The sequence below is a fragment of the Camelus ferus genome, chromosome 34 (genome assembly GCF_009834535.1).
Source record: "Camelus ferus isolate YT-003-E chromosome 34, BCGSAC_Cfer_1.0, whole genome shotgun sequence".
NCBI classification, from domain to species: Eukaryota; Metazoa; Chordata; class Mammalia; order Artiodactyla; family Camelidae; genus Camelus; species Camelus ferus.
This window is the reverse complement of record NC_045729.1, coordinates 11,805,084-11,820,330: the sequence shown is the minus strand read 5'-3', so window position 1 is coordinate 11,820,330 and position 15,247 is coordinate 11,805,084. Positions and strand designations below refer to the sequence as shown.

The 15,247-nt window shown below is 38.5% G+C and overlaps 1 protein-coding gene across 2 annotated transcripts in view; it reads left to right on the top strand.

Moving 5' to 3' along the window:
• PTPRO (protein tyrosine phosphatase receptor type O) overlaps positions 1-15,247 on the top strand; it is a 177,305-nt gene that overhangs the window by 103,804 nt on the left and 58,254 nt on the right. For both annotated transcript variants that reach the window (XM_032473092.1, XM_032473093.1), the window contains exons 5-9: positions 1,183-1,626; positions 3,477-3,638; positions 7,101-7,297; positions 13,949-14,069; positions 14,408-14,601. In XM_032473092.1, the coding sequence (XP_032328983.1) occupies positions 1,183-1,626; positions 3,477-3,638; positions 7,101-7,297; positions 13,949-14,069; positions 14,408-14,601 (1,118 nt within the window). The remainder of the gene's footprint in view (positions 1-1,182; positions 1,627-3,476; positions 3,639-7,100; positions 7,298-13,948; positions 14,070-14,407; positions 14,602-15,247) is intronic.

Sequence of the window (15,247 nt, the reverse complement as noted above, 5' to 3'; positions counted from 1 at the left end):
TAAGATGTCATAATTCTCATTAATTAAGCCAAGGCAAAGAAACCAGTTCAGCTAAGTAAGTTATTCACTCCATGTCAATAAAAATCTAAGATTCTTTTTGTATTTTTTATTATTCAAATAAAGAAACATTATTCAGCACCTTTTACCTGGGAGTTATTTTAAGTACTAAAAGAGATAAAGACAAAGTCTGGTGAGATAGTTCCCTGTCCTCAAAAATGGTAGAGGTACTAATGGCACTCACACAAGGCAGGATGTGGTAAATATTATCAAAGAGGTACAAAGTTGTATAACAGCACAAAAAGAAGGAGAGGTTACTTTTTATTAGATGTTCATAGGACAGGTGATGGTTCAGCTCTGTTTGAAGGATAGGTAGAAACTGTTGCAGGCAGAGACCAAGGTGATGAGCCTTCATAATTTTCTACTATGTTTCCATAATTCATAAACTCATTTTGTGTACGTAGTTTCCATTTTAGAGAGGTGAGGAGTGACGACTAATTTCCAACACGTGTGTTCCTGTTTCTGAACGCAGTTCATACATGTAACTCTCCTAAGTGCAACTATGTCATAGAAGTGTTTGTCTTGAGAGCTGTAAGTGCACAATAGCCGCTTTTTTTGTAAGAAAGGTTTAGGGACAGAGACTGAGTTTTTTTAAAAAAGGAGATTGTGATAAGCTGAAAAATATACATAGAACTCTGCTTTGGGAGTGGCTAAATCACCACTTGAACAAGCACAGTATCACAAAGCAATGTATTTGAAGTGTGATTGGTGATACACTTAATGTGTGCACACCATGCACAAAATCTTAGGTGTTCTTTTTTTTTTTTAATATATTTGTATTGAAGTACAGTCAGTTTACAATGCTGTGTCAGTTTCTGGTGTACAGCACAATACTTCAGTCACATAGGAACATACATTCGTTCTCATATTCTTCTTCACCATAGATTACAAGTTATTGAATATGGGTCCCTGTGCTATCCAGTATAAACGTGTTGTTTATGTATTTTACATATATTAGTATCTGCAAATCTTGAAATCACACTTGTTCTTGATGTAAATTATCTATACAGTAAAAGCACAACTAAACACTATTTTATAAATCTGCTTGTGTATTTGACTCAATAGATTGGATATTCATTACAATAGTTAACAGTTACCTGAAAAAAAAAATTCTCTCTCTTACAGCCCCTTACCCACCTCGAAACATCTCAGTTCGTATTGTAAACTTGAACAAAAACAACTGGGAAGAACAGAGTGGCAGTTTCCCAGAGGAATCATTCATGAGATCACAAGATACAATGGGAAAAGACAAATTGTTCCATTACACAGATGGAACTCCTGAAATTCCCTCTGGCAACCTTTCTTCTGGTTGGCCTGACTTTAACAGCAGTGACTATGAAACCGCATCCCCGCCATACTGGTGGGACAGTGCATCTGCAACTCCTGACAGTGAAGATGAATTCGTCAGTGTTCTTCCCGTGGAATATGAAAATAACAGTACGCTCACTGAGACTGAGAAATCAACAGCCGGTTCTTTCTCTTTTTTCCCTGTACAAATGATCTTGAGTTGGTTACCACCAAAACCACCCACCGCCTTTGATGGGTTCCATATCCACATAGAAAGAGAAGGTAAAGTAATCGGAAACGAGAGGAAATAAGGAACAGCGCAAAGGAAAGGAAATTGAAACACTTAAAAATGAAATTTAGGAAGAAAGACTGAGGGTACACAGTTAAGATCTGAAGAAAAATGGTGAAGAAAAGGAAGAATTTAGTTGAGTATCCAATGCAGACTGAAACCAGAAAACAAAAATGAACAGATTGGGCCAGAATCCAGTTTGGGTAGCTGATAGGTTGCAAGTACGGGCGAATGTGTACATTTCATTACCTGACACTTCGTGTACCCCAGGCCATTGAGGAAACTATATTTGGGAAGATTTTGAATGACAGTTCTAACCATCACAAGTTACAAAATATCCTGGGGAGACGTTCTGTTTTCCAGTACACAAACTTGTGAGGAATCAGCAAAAGCATCTTTCTGACAACACAGCTACTTTTACAAGAGTGTCAGACATGTGTCCTGCCTATGCAGCTACTCTCACTCCCCTTAGGCTGTGCCCCCTGAAGCCAGCACCACTCACATTTTCCCAAAGAGGAGCCGGTAGTAGAACAGAAAATAAACAGTAGCTGGTACTTCCACTAAAGCTATTAATATTATATATTGTATCCACTCAGCTGGCATCTGAGGGTAATTCTCCATATTTAACCCACTAATTTATGAAAAGCAGGGCCGTGGCATTCAGTAAATTTGGGTCATGAATCAGATCTGAATTACTGTTTGGTAGGTTTTAATAGTTATTTGCTGTTTGTTTTGTTTTTAACATAATGCACTTCATTTGATACTTTCCAGGCCAGTAGTTTGGGTCGGCAAAGGTTGTCAAGTTGTCAAAATTTGAGGTTAAATTGACAACCTTATTTACAGGGAAGGGCAGTCAAATCACCGAGTCTCATTTTTGACATATCGTTTGCCCCTATTTTATTTAACAGAATAAAATACAAAATCTGTGGATTCCTCTATACTGATTATAGAGCAATATATAGACTATAAAACAATCAGCCATCCCCAAATATATATAAAATTAAAATCCTCCATCATTTCCAATTATTTTAGTCAAAAGTCTTAACATTTTCCTGAAATTATTCATATTTCTTTAAAAAGTTCGCTTAATCTGTCTTTTATTTTTCTGTTCCTCAATATATTGTATGGAAAATAGAGTCTTATAACAGAATTTTTTTAATGACTATTTCCATGAAGGTTATATCATGTTTTATCTGACCGCAGTATGTTCTGTTGAAGGCTACTGTGGTCACCAGATGATAATAACAACTTCAAATGAAGTAAGAAGCAGTAGGAGATGGACTTTGAAGCAATATAAAAGTCATTTTTACTGCTAAAATTTCTGGAAACAAACCAATGAGGGAAAAATATTACTAGTGTCAGAAAATATATCCAGAAGGATGATTTCTGCCTAGAGACAATTCAATATATTTTAAGGCATTTATTGATATTTAATGCAACCACAAAGAACTTACATGACATTTGGTCCTGGGTTTTTTTAATCCCTTATATCCAAAGGAGAAAGTTGATTATTAATATCTTCCTCTAACGTTATACTTCTGTTTTGTGCATATAATTTTACTGGTTAACAATATGTAAGAATGCAGTATATATCCACCCCTTATTTTATGGATTTGGACACCATATTTTAATTTGGTTATTTAAAAGTATCGTGAGAAACAGTTTGAACTCTTAGTCTTCTTTTTTTTTAATAGCAATTTTAGATTAGAGGTATAATTGAACCTGACAAAAGGAAGGAGGCAAAATACAAAAAATACTGTTTTTAAACTTACTGACTTGTCTATAGCAAAGGCCCTTCCAGATATCAACTCATATATATTCTCTTTTTTTATACATGATTTAGAAAACTTTACTGAATATTTGACAGTGGGTGAAGAAGCACATGAATTTGTCACAGAACTGAAGGAGCCCGGGAAATATAAGTTATCGGTGACAACCTTCAGTTCCTCGGGATCTTGTGAAACGCGAAACAGTCAGTCAGCAAAATCACTCAGCTTCTATATCAGTAAGTACCAAAGAAATTATCTTGCATTTACAGGGGAGCTAGAACAATGGAACTGCTGAGATTAATGATGTTCAGGCGCCAATTATACATCAAACCTTAGAGACCTTGAGAATTTTTCAAGGTCATGAGAGGCCTGGATGCGTGAGATTTTGACAGTGGAGGAAATAAATGTATGTTTAATAGTAGCAACCCTACCTCCGGATTTAACTGGAGGATTTTTATTATTATTATTATTATTGTGATACTTGAACATTTATTCAACTGACCTTCCACACTTGCCATAACAAACTCTCCAAGACCATGGACACCCAGTTTTGGAAATAGGACTTTTGTGTGAGGCCATGAAAAAAATTGATATGGCTGGACTCTGTGAAAAGTCTCATTAGAGTATCGAGCTTGGGGAGCTTCAAAGAAAGCCAGAGATTCAAGTGTAGTAAGACCTAGGTGGTCTCCAAAAGTTAGCGCAAGACTTAAGCCAGAGCATCATAAAAGCCCTAATATCAAGCCTTAGGGCAGAGTCTTCTGATTCCATAAGGGATAATAGCAAGGCAACAGCTCATCTTTAAAAGTTACAAAAATAGTGTGTGTCTGTCATGTTTTTTGCTAATCTGACTACACTTACTAGAAGTTTAGAGGCCAAAAATCAGTTTCCTAGTTTACAAGGAGATAAATGTGTCTCTGATCAGCAGAAAGAAAAACCAGAAGGTAATGGATAAAAACTGCTTTCCACAAAGGATGACCACTGTATCTCCTCCAGAGGCAAAATACTACCTTTCATCAAAGGATCCCCAAAAAGATGGGTGGGGGAAAGAGGAGGGGACAGAGGGAAGAGATCTGTTTCTTTAGCAACTTAAAAATGTTGAAAATATCCCACATAACCATTTTACTTAAGAAACAAAAATTGTCACCACTGGCAACCACTAGACATGTGGAAAAAATGCCTGTGACTGCCTTGCATGTCTGTCAGTTACGGGAGATCTTTGATGTGATATCACTTCAGAAGGAGAGGCAAGCTTAGCGTTGAGCTTTCCCCCATGAGGCTAAAAATGTTTCATTAACCCAGAGATTTCCTTCTGCCAATACAGAAGCCCTGAAAGTTCCAAGAAAACTCCCACAACTCTTCTGGCCATTAGCTCTTCCCTTCTCTGAATTTCTACTGTGTTTCCTAGTGTACAACACAAAACACAGAGCTCATGTGAGTGTGGTATTTTTCCGGATCAATTCTATTTGTGTACATCTTGCTTCTCATACCAAATTGTAAAACCTTGGCTGGGGTCATTATATTTGCTTATTTATTAATTTTGTTGTACATTCAACAGATATTTATTGAACCACTTTCCGATGTCAGGTACTCTGGTCTACTCTTAGAGCAACCAAATTGACCAGAGCTGCTGAGAATGTGTCAAATTGCTCAAAAATATGACTGTTTCAAAGAAATCATATTAATATTCATCTAGGAAAATATAGAGCACTAGAAATTTTGCATTTTCTCTGCCAATAAAAGAATGTTTTCAGAGCTTCAGATATTTTTTTCTGCAATAATGAGTTATTCAGGTGTACTGTGTATATACCTTTGATTTTAAAAGGATACTGTATTTATGTAGTTTTGAAGGCTTTCCTCAGAGATGAAAATTAAGGTAGAAATTTGCATTAGTCTCCCAACAGTCTTATGAAGGGAACATTTCTTTTATCCCATTTTTCAGGTGGAAATAAAAATTGTGTCAGAAAGTGTAGTGACTTTCCCTAGTGTCAGGACGAGAATTAGACTCTAGCAATATTTCATAGCAAAGTCCATTTCCACGGAGCCTGGAGTGACCTGTCACCTTGGGTTGATTATCAGGTCAGTCCAAATGTAAAATCGTTAAGTGAGTGAATTTGTTTTGCTTCCCATCATCTCTCCCTGTGTCCCTACTACCCCAATAATATGTATAATAGTAATAACACTTCATATTTAGATAGTTCTCTAACACATTATAATCTCATTCGGTCCCAAAAACAGTCTTGTGAAGTAGACTAATCAGATGGCATCATGATAAGTTATCACAAAGCCCTGACTCAGAAGACAGGAGGTCTGGGTTGGTTCCCAGGCACTTACTACTTCTGTGACATTGGCTGGTCATTCATATCTCTAGGCCTCATTTCCTCATCAGGAGAATAAGGCATTAGAACGCTGAAGTCCTTTTCAATCCTAACGTTCTGTGACTCATCCATCTGACAAATGCATGACTGAGATTCAGAGAAGTTAATCATTCACCCAAGGCTGCATCACTAATAATGAGCAAAACTGACTTTGCGGCCAATTTTCCTGTCTCCAAACACAAGCTTTTCACTGTTTCATGGTAGCTCCAGGAAGTTTCATACAAGGGATTAAGAGCATGGATTTTGGAACCAGACTTCCTGTGTGTGAATTTCAGCTCTACTTAACACTACCTCTGCTTCAGTTTTCTCATCTGAAAGCGATGTTAATACTAGTATTGATCTGACCTCATGGATTAGTTTAAAAAAGTAAAGGATTCAAATATGTAAACACACATAAACTTAAAACAGAGTCTGGCCGTAGCTCTGTGCCATCATTTTTATCTTTATCGTTTTTATTGTTATTTCCCCTGCCTCATTTACTGTGAGCCTGGGATTGCCCTCCCCAACAGACCCTTCTCTCCTGGGCTCCAGAAATACAGCTTCCTAGGAAAGAACTGAGAAATGTATCCTAAGCAAATAAAAGAACTGGCATTTTAACAGGGGCTTTTGGGAGATAATAATCACCTTAACGTTTCTTGGGTCCTTACTACGTGTCAGGCACTGTGTTAACCACTTTGGAAATTCAAGAGAACAAAGCTAATGGCGGGCACTTTGGGGGAGATATTTTATAGTGAGGAATCCACCGTGTCCTCAAGTTACCCTCCCCCCTCCCCGGTTCCAGCCAGCTTCTGTAATTGGGCCCGGCGGTTGCCTATTTCTTCTCTAACATAGTCACAACTCTGCCTCTTTGACCCCGCTGTCACCAAATTGAAATTTCTTTTCACACAACGGTAGTAGAGGCTCATTTGAATCTCAAAGTCATTACTTCCAGAGAGCAAAGATTCCAACAACAAAGGAATTATAAACACTGATGAAATAAATGCCACACTGCCCCACCCACCCCTTGTTAAAAGAGAAGTAAATTCCTTCTGGTGAAGAACTTACCAGAACAGTCTCAGATGCACGTAACAAACGAAGTGGAGCTCCTGTCTCTCAGCGGAACTGGTTTTGCTGCGGCCGCCACGCTGTTGCTCGGGTTAATGGCTGGTCACCCAGTGGAGGCTGCAGCTAAGCAGAGGATGTAAAACCCTGTCAGTCTGGCTGCCAGTCTTAACTTTGAATATCCAAGAGCAAAAGGGAAACAACCTGATTTTTAAAACTAGAATCTTGTAGCTCAACAAACTCAGCGTGAAACCTCCCTTGTGCTCTGATTTGAACGTCCAGGTCCTTCGGGAGAGTGGATTGAAGAACTCACCGAGAAGCCCCAGCACGTGAGCGTCCACATTCTGAGCTCCACCACGGCCGTGATGTCCTGGACGTCTTCCCAAGAGAACTACAACGGCACCATCGTGTCTGTGGTGTCACTCACGTGCCAGAAACAGAAGGAGAGCCAGAGGCTAGAGAAGCAGTACTGCACTCAGGTAGCGCAGAGGCGGGGCGGACGGGCTCGCGCACCCCGCGCATCACAGCCCCGCAGGCGACGCGCGGAGCTCGGCACCCGCCTCGGTGCCTCCCGGGTGCATTGTGGGTAGCGGTGCCGCGAGCCGGGGGCGGAGCCAGGAGCCCCGCGCGCAGGGCGCTTCCGTCACCGCTGCCTTCCCTTTCCCTCTTAGGGCCACCGTCTTCCCTTTGCTTTCATCCCACCTTTAAGAGAATTCACTGAGCACTTCCGATGTGCTGGGTGCTGGGATAGACGTTGGGGATCTAGGCAGCTTCCGTACATCCTGCTCTTGCAGAGTTTATAATCTAATGATGATAATGGGTAAATGAACATATAATTACCGCAGAGTATAAAATAAGGCCTAGGTTAAGCACAGGGAACTATAATCAATACCTTGTAATAGCCTATAATGAAAAGGAATATGAAAAGGAATATATATATATAGGTATAACTGAATCACTATGCTGTACACCAAAAATTAACATTGTAAACCGACCATACTTAAGTAAAAAACTAAAAAGTAAATTTTAAATAGTGGATAATTGAGAAGCCCTATGAGTTCACAGAAAGAAGGGCATGAATAAATATGGACTGGGACAAGAGGATTTGGAAACCGGTCATAACACCTCCTGGGGAGGAGACAACCAAACAGAAGGTTTGGGGGAGTTTTTGTTTGCTTGTTTTAGTTTCTTTTTTTTTTTTTTTTTTTTTTTTTTTTAGTTCTTTTCCTTGTCATTTTAACTATAAAGGAATAATGCATGCTCATGGAAAAAAATTGAAAAATTGAAAGTACATAAAGTGAAAAACTCCCTCCTCACTAAGCATAACCGAGGAGAGTGTTGCGGGCTAAATAGGAGTTAGCCGAGCACAAGGGGCTGCAAGAGGCAAGTGGAGACACGTGGGAATCAGTAGTTCTGGGCGTGGCTACAGGAAGGAACGCCCACACCAGATCATCAGTACTGAATGAAGCCGCCAGCCTGGGCCCCAGAGCAGACCCTGCTCACAGATGCCGTGAATACCCGCAGGAAGCCTGGAGCCCAGTCTTGTTTTCCTAAAACCTGCTTTTATTTTTTTCCTAAGATCGAAGGTACTAATTCTTGGGGTCTTACAAACACAATATTTTCTGGCCTAAAGGCAAAAAAATTAAGTTATCAATTTATGTGGCATACACTGGAAATTTAATACATATTCAAAAAAGATGTTTGCCATGTGAAAGCTATTTGGAATATTTCCATTTATCCCATGAAAATTAGGCTTTAGTGTAATTCAAAGCGTGAGAAATTTTAAATTAATAAGATGAATCCAAGAATCATGGCCTTTGGAGCTCTCGGAAGCCTTAGAGTGCTGAAATAAGCCCTTACTTGAAGATGAGGCTACCTCTTGACTTGAATTAAATTAAAGAGTAAATATGCTAAACCGATTAACTAGTAATCACAGCTCACTGTGCGGCTTATTATCTTCCTTCCCCGAGCGTACACGACACGACTGACTCTTTACATTGATAGAAAATGTGTTACTCCTGCAGAACATGACCTAGAACTTGATTGCTCCCTGGTACAATTCTTTTTGCTCCATCTAATGTACAAATTACATATCTTTTACATAGAAGCTGAAGGCTAAACGTAGAGATAGATATTGTGAGTTACAAATGAATCCGAGAAAGCCTGGTCTAAGTGCACTTTGATAAAGACTTCTTGAAATGCAAACAAAGCAAACATGAAACGGTTAAGGATTATAGGCAGGGAGGCCAGTATTTGAAATATTGGGAGGGCAGGAAGTAGACCACTGTGCTAGGTGTTATCTCAATCACAAGAATGTTTTGAGGATTATGTTATTACTACATCATCATCATCCATTGCCCTACTACACACACACACACACACACACACACACACACACACACACACACACACACATTTTCAAAGGGGAAGCATCAGTTCAAAAAGTCTCAAAAACTGGCCTAGAGTCACGTGGCCATTCTCAAGAAATCCGGAAGACGTTCTCACCAGGATCTGTCCGACTAAGGTTATTGCTTAAAGCATCCACTATCCAGAAAGAAAAAAATAATAACATTCCTTCAGTTCTATATTCAGAAGTATGGTGATTATATTAAATAGAAAATTCAAAATGCAGCTCAAAAAGAAGAGTGACTCTAACGCTGAACCCAGGTTAATGATTAATCACAATGTTTCACTCTCTTATGGTTTCATTCTCCCTACTCTTTCCCTGCCATCATCTCATCACCTGTACCACAGGATCATGGCTTTATCTATTACCTAAATCACCTATGAGGTTCGCTGCTAGTGCCCCTGCTCCTCCCCACCGCTCCATCGACTTCTCTGTTCTGGAAGGTCCTGTGTGAGATGCTAGACATAAGAACAAATTTGGTTTGAACCTTGACTTCATGAAGCTTAGTGTCTGGCCTTTCAATTAGGTACATTGGTACCCCTGAATTTGACTTTGTCCTCATTATATGTATGTAATTCACGTCTGGTTGCTGTTTTGCATATGAGTTTATATGCAAATGTTCGTGGGAAAGGGATTTTGTGGTGTATCCCTCTCAACAACCATTGTAGTGCTATTCGTTAATAATCCTATGTCGATGCAGTGCTCGGAGTTACATGAGGACCCAGACAATTCTTTGAAGTAAAATGTGCTTTTACTGCAAAGACTTACAATCATGAATTTCAGAATTAAGGAACATCATACAATATATGGATGTATATTTATTTTTATATGTGATCTGCTTGGTCTATAAATGTTTGGGTAACAATTAATAGGAATGTATAAGTAAGAAGTGACTAACTCAGAAAGAGAGATAAATTGATCTATCAAGCTTCACAAATGAGGAAATGACAGAGCTAAGAGGCGGAATATTTAAGGGACCTGCCCAGAGTCGTACAACTGAGACCCAGGCTCAAGTGATCTGACTTCCAGGCGAGTGCTGTTTGGCCAGATTGCAGGAGCTGCACGAGGGGAGGGTCACCCTCACTGCCCACCGTGACAGCGTCAAGAGTACTGACTAAAAGCATAGACTCCAGAATCAAACTGACTGGGGTTTCAGACCCTTGGGCTTCAGCTCTTTATAAGTCTTACCGTCTTAATCTGTAATATCAAGAGATACACATCCAACCTCATACAGTTGTAATAAAGATAAAAGGACTTGATGCTTGATGCAGCGTCTAGAACACAGTAATAGTAATGTGTGCCCCAAATTGCCAGCTTTTATTATTATGCAGGTCTAGCTGAATACTTTTTGGGTCCAGAGAAGAAAATGAAGAGGTTCTAGAGATTCTCCATAGAAACCTGAGTAACTAATAAATGTACAGAAAGGGCTAATGTTAAGAGGGCTACAAAATGTAGAATAAGACCATTTCAGATTCAAAGGAACTCCATTCTTTGTGTTTGTTTTTCAATTGAAGTATAGTTAATTTACAATGTTGTGTTAGTTTCTGGTGTACAGCATAGTGATTCAGTTGTATATATATTATATTATATATATTCTTTTTCATTATAGGTTATTAAAAGCTATTGAGTATAGTTCCCTGTGCTATACAACATTATCCAGTTTAACCCCATTATTTAAAAGTCTATCAAATATTTCCTGTGCTCTTTTGGTACATCTTTGCTCCTATATGTTAAGCTGAGGAGAGATAAGACTAATTGGTCCCTAATTGGAAATACACTGGACTCTACTGAGTTCTCTGAAATGGAGACTTAAACCAGTTAGAAATGAGAGAGAAGAGATATTGGAATGCAAAGATGGGGTGAAAATTGGGGGAGGAGTGTGTAGTAATCTTTAGAGAATAAAATTCGCATTATTTAGTAAGCTTAATACTGGAGTGTTTCCCCTTCCCGCCTCCAATCCACCCCTAAGTAGGTCCAGGATAAAGAAAAAGGTATGAAAGGATAGAAGTGAGGCTGGTGGCTCAGCAAATACTCAACAATTAGAGGGAAATTCGTGTTTATAATTTGTCATGAAGGTCATATGCCGTATCATTGGCCCTCTTCTGATTTTTTTAGTAGTGTGATATATATGTACACATTGTTGCTTCTTACTTTTTAAAAAGGCAGTGTAATTTCCCTAGGATGAATTTATTATGATAGCATATTTAAGTGGTTCTGATTCCAGGATTCATTCAAATGAAAGTCATTTGAATGATTAAAGTCAACTACTGCCTAAAATATTATCAAACCAAAGAAACATTAACACCCCCCTGAAACCATCTGCGCTCTATGTGCTGTGTGGTTCTAAATATTCTAAAGGAGTGAGCAAGGGTAGCTTTTGCAGGTCTGTTCACGTGTCTATAATGTGTTAAGTTGAAGAGGAATGTTTGGAGCGATGCTGATAATGTAATATCTATAGGTTCAATATCGTGTTATTTATGCATGTATGTATGAAGGAAGGTCTAGAGGATTGCCTGCCAAAATGTGGGAGATGGTGGGAGGAGGACAGAAAGACTTCCAACTGGCTTCATTCACTCTTCTACAGTGTGGACAATTTTTACAGTTATCATTATTAGTTTTATCACTTAAAATATGTCTTAAAGAAATAAAACAGTACCGTTTATTTCCACATAACATTCGCATTCTTATGCATGGTTTGTCTCTTCAGGAAATGCTCTATCAGATGAAGGTGTCAGATGAGATGACAAACAGTCTAGATGGCTTCCAGCAGGATTAAAATCCTAAAACACGGACAAGAAATTCTGAGTGTAAATAGGAAAGAAAATGTGGAACGGCTGAATTTATTAATTCAACTTAATCTTATTTTGATCAAGTTACTGGAAAAGAAATTTTGTTATACTGTTCCCCTACTTAGACATAGAACAAGTTGTACCAGTTCAAATTATCCAATTTCTACTGTTGTAGAATTAGTTTCTGGTATTGGAAAGATTTTAACATTTATATCATATGACCAATACTATGTTTATTCTATTTTTTTATTGAGTTATAGTCAGTTTACAATGTTGTGTCAATTTCCAGAGTACAGCACAGTTTTCAGTTATACATGAACATACATATATTCATTTTCACATTCTTTTTTGCTGTGAGCTACCACCATACTGTGTTTATTCTTAAAACCATGATGAGACTTAAAACTTACAGCATAGGTAAGGTGTCAACAATATTCTTCACTGAGTCATACTCTTTTCTGTAGTAATTTTACCATTTTACATCCCTTAGATGCCCTAAGGTTAATGAGTCATGAGTTAACTTTACTGACACTGTGGTTTAGGGACCCTTACACTCCATGATGTGTATGATAGTATTACTGATAGTTTATCACTGAGGAAGTCAAGGTAAGAATCATAAACAAGTTAAAAATTATGAATAAATTTCCACGCTTCTACGGGGTGGAGCCAGGCTTTGATCTCAGGCAGTCTAATAGAGAACCTGTGTTCTTCCCACAAAGCATGACTGTCTTAGATACTAGAGGCACAAAAGGGCAAAGCAGCACAGTTTCTTAACCTGTTAGTTGAGGCATCAGTTCCTGTGCACACCAACATTCAACTTCAATGCATACATTTTGTTCATCTAGCTCTTCACAATACTTTTCTCTATGTGGCATTTTTTACATAACTGAATGTTTGTTTCTTTTTTAAATAACAGTTAAAAAAAAAAAAAGCTCACCTAAATGAAAGACTTTCTCTACAACATTATTTTATTGGGTCACAGTAGTCTTGCAAAGTGCTTATCGCCGTACCTTTAAAATTGAAGTATAGCTGACGTACGATGTTCGTTTCAGCTGTAGAGCATAGTGATTCAGAATTTTTATGGGTGATACTCCATTTAAAGTTATTACGAAATAATGGCTGTATTTCCCTGTGCTGTACAAGTCCAGTCCTGGACTTTCATTTACTGGGAGGTTTATTATTATTATTATTATTATTATTATTATTATTATTATTATTATTATTATTTCAATTTTACTACTAGTGACTGGTCTGCTCAGACTGCCTGTTTCTTCCTGATTCAGTCTTGGCAGGTTGTCACAGTCACTTTGCAAAGTGCTTACCACTGTGTCTTGCTGCTTCGCCTTGTGACTTGCCTGTATCATGGAGTAGAGATCACAGTGCTAGGCTTCCAGTAGCAACGCTGATCTAAATAAGTGACCTTGGCCATTCTCTAGCTTTCCCTTCTTGATCTATTAAATGAGAGATTTGGACTAGATAATCTCTGAGGTCATTTCCATCACTCTAAATAGATACTATATGCTTCTAAGTGACGAGAGACTAAAGGCATTCCTGCACTGATGTTTTTATGTAATCAGCTGACACTACAGTTTAGGATGTCAGACTATCCTTATGGTATTGCTGATTTGATTATGGTTAGAGGCTGGTGTGTCTCCAGTGTACATAGTTACAATTGACATTGATGGGTATAAAGCAGTTCACGGGACTTATTAAATCCAGCCATAGAATTTGAATGTTCTGGGTTCGCTTCAGTGTTCACATAAACCATAAGTCATTCTAATTTTGAAATCTGACCTTCCCCAGCATGAGTTAAGGCTTCTGGATTTCAAAGGCATTTGTGGATTCACAAAGTGTCCCTGAATACAATTTCAGCCCCTGTGTCACATTCTGAAAACCCAGCTCTAAATAAATCTTATTGGGTGTTTGGTTTAAAGGTGAACTCAAGCAAATCTATTATTGAAAATCTGGTCCCTGGTGCCCAGTACCAGGTTGTGATGTACCTAAGAAAAGGCCCTTTGATTGGACCACCTTCAGACCCTGTGACATTCGCTATTGGTAAGTCGCCACCCACAAGAATAGTAACTTAATCAGGATACTGTTTGGAGGGTGCAACGTCCAAACTCAATTCATTATCATCATATCTGGGAGGCTCTGACTTGTTCACTCAATATTCTACCTTCAGAATAAGTAATGACTACAACTGTATACCTGGTAGACATCCTTAGCTTCCATTATTTGATAAAAAAGAAAATTTCATGCAGGTACGTTTAGTCCTTCAATGATTGTATTAGAAGAATGAAAAATCTAGCTATTGAGTACGAGTGTGAAGCCATTGCGAAGACGTTAAACATTGCTTCTTGGCTTTCTTATTTTTTAATCCCCTCTCTTCTTAGTTCCAACTGGAATAAAGGATTTAATGCTCTATCCCTTGGGTCCTACGGCAGTGGTTTTGAGCTGGACCAGACCTTACTTAGGAGTGTTCAGAAAATACGTGGTTGAAATGTTTTATTTCAATCCTACAACAATGACATCAGAGTGGACGACCTACTATGAAATAGCAGCGACTGTCTCCTTAACTGCATCAGTGGTAACCTGTCCTTAACCAGCTGTCATGTTTTCCTGTGTAAACAGACTTGCCTTCATGTACCAAATGTGTCTGAAAAGTTATCTATAAATTAGACCATTTTGTAAATACACACAGGTAGCTTGCTATTTTCAAGGTTTGGGGTTGTTTTTGCTTTTAATTTTGTTTTTGTTTTTGGTTTTTTTTTTTTTTGTTTTTTTTTTTGAGGCAGAGAGCAAAAATTGTGCCAGTGGCTTTCACTTTCAAATGAGTATATTTGCTAACCCACATTTTAGTGGAGCTCTCAAGTGCTTATAGTTCCTCTCTGTTCCTAAGGAGGGAAACACAAGAGATTTCCTTTAGTTATTCAATAATTAGTTGACACTGGTTTTAAATCCAGTGATGACTGTTCTTGACATCAACAAATCAGGGAAACGTCTAAGGGGGAGGGTATAGCTCAGTGGTAAAGTGCCTGCCCAGCATACACAAGGTCCTGGGTTCAATCCTCAGTGCCTCCAATAAAGTAAGTAAATAAATAAGCCTAATTACCTCCCCCTTCCAAAAAACAGCCTTTAAAAATCTATGATGTCAGGCCATTAGAGGGTGTTCTTCCAGAGAGCAGGTGAAGGTTGCTGTTTCTAAGGCTGGAATAATTTTTAAAGTGCTGGTT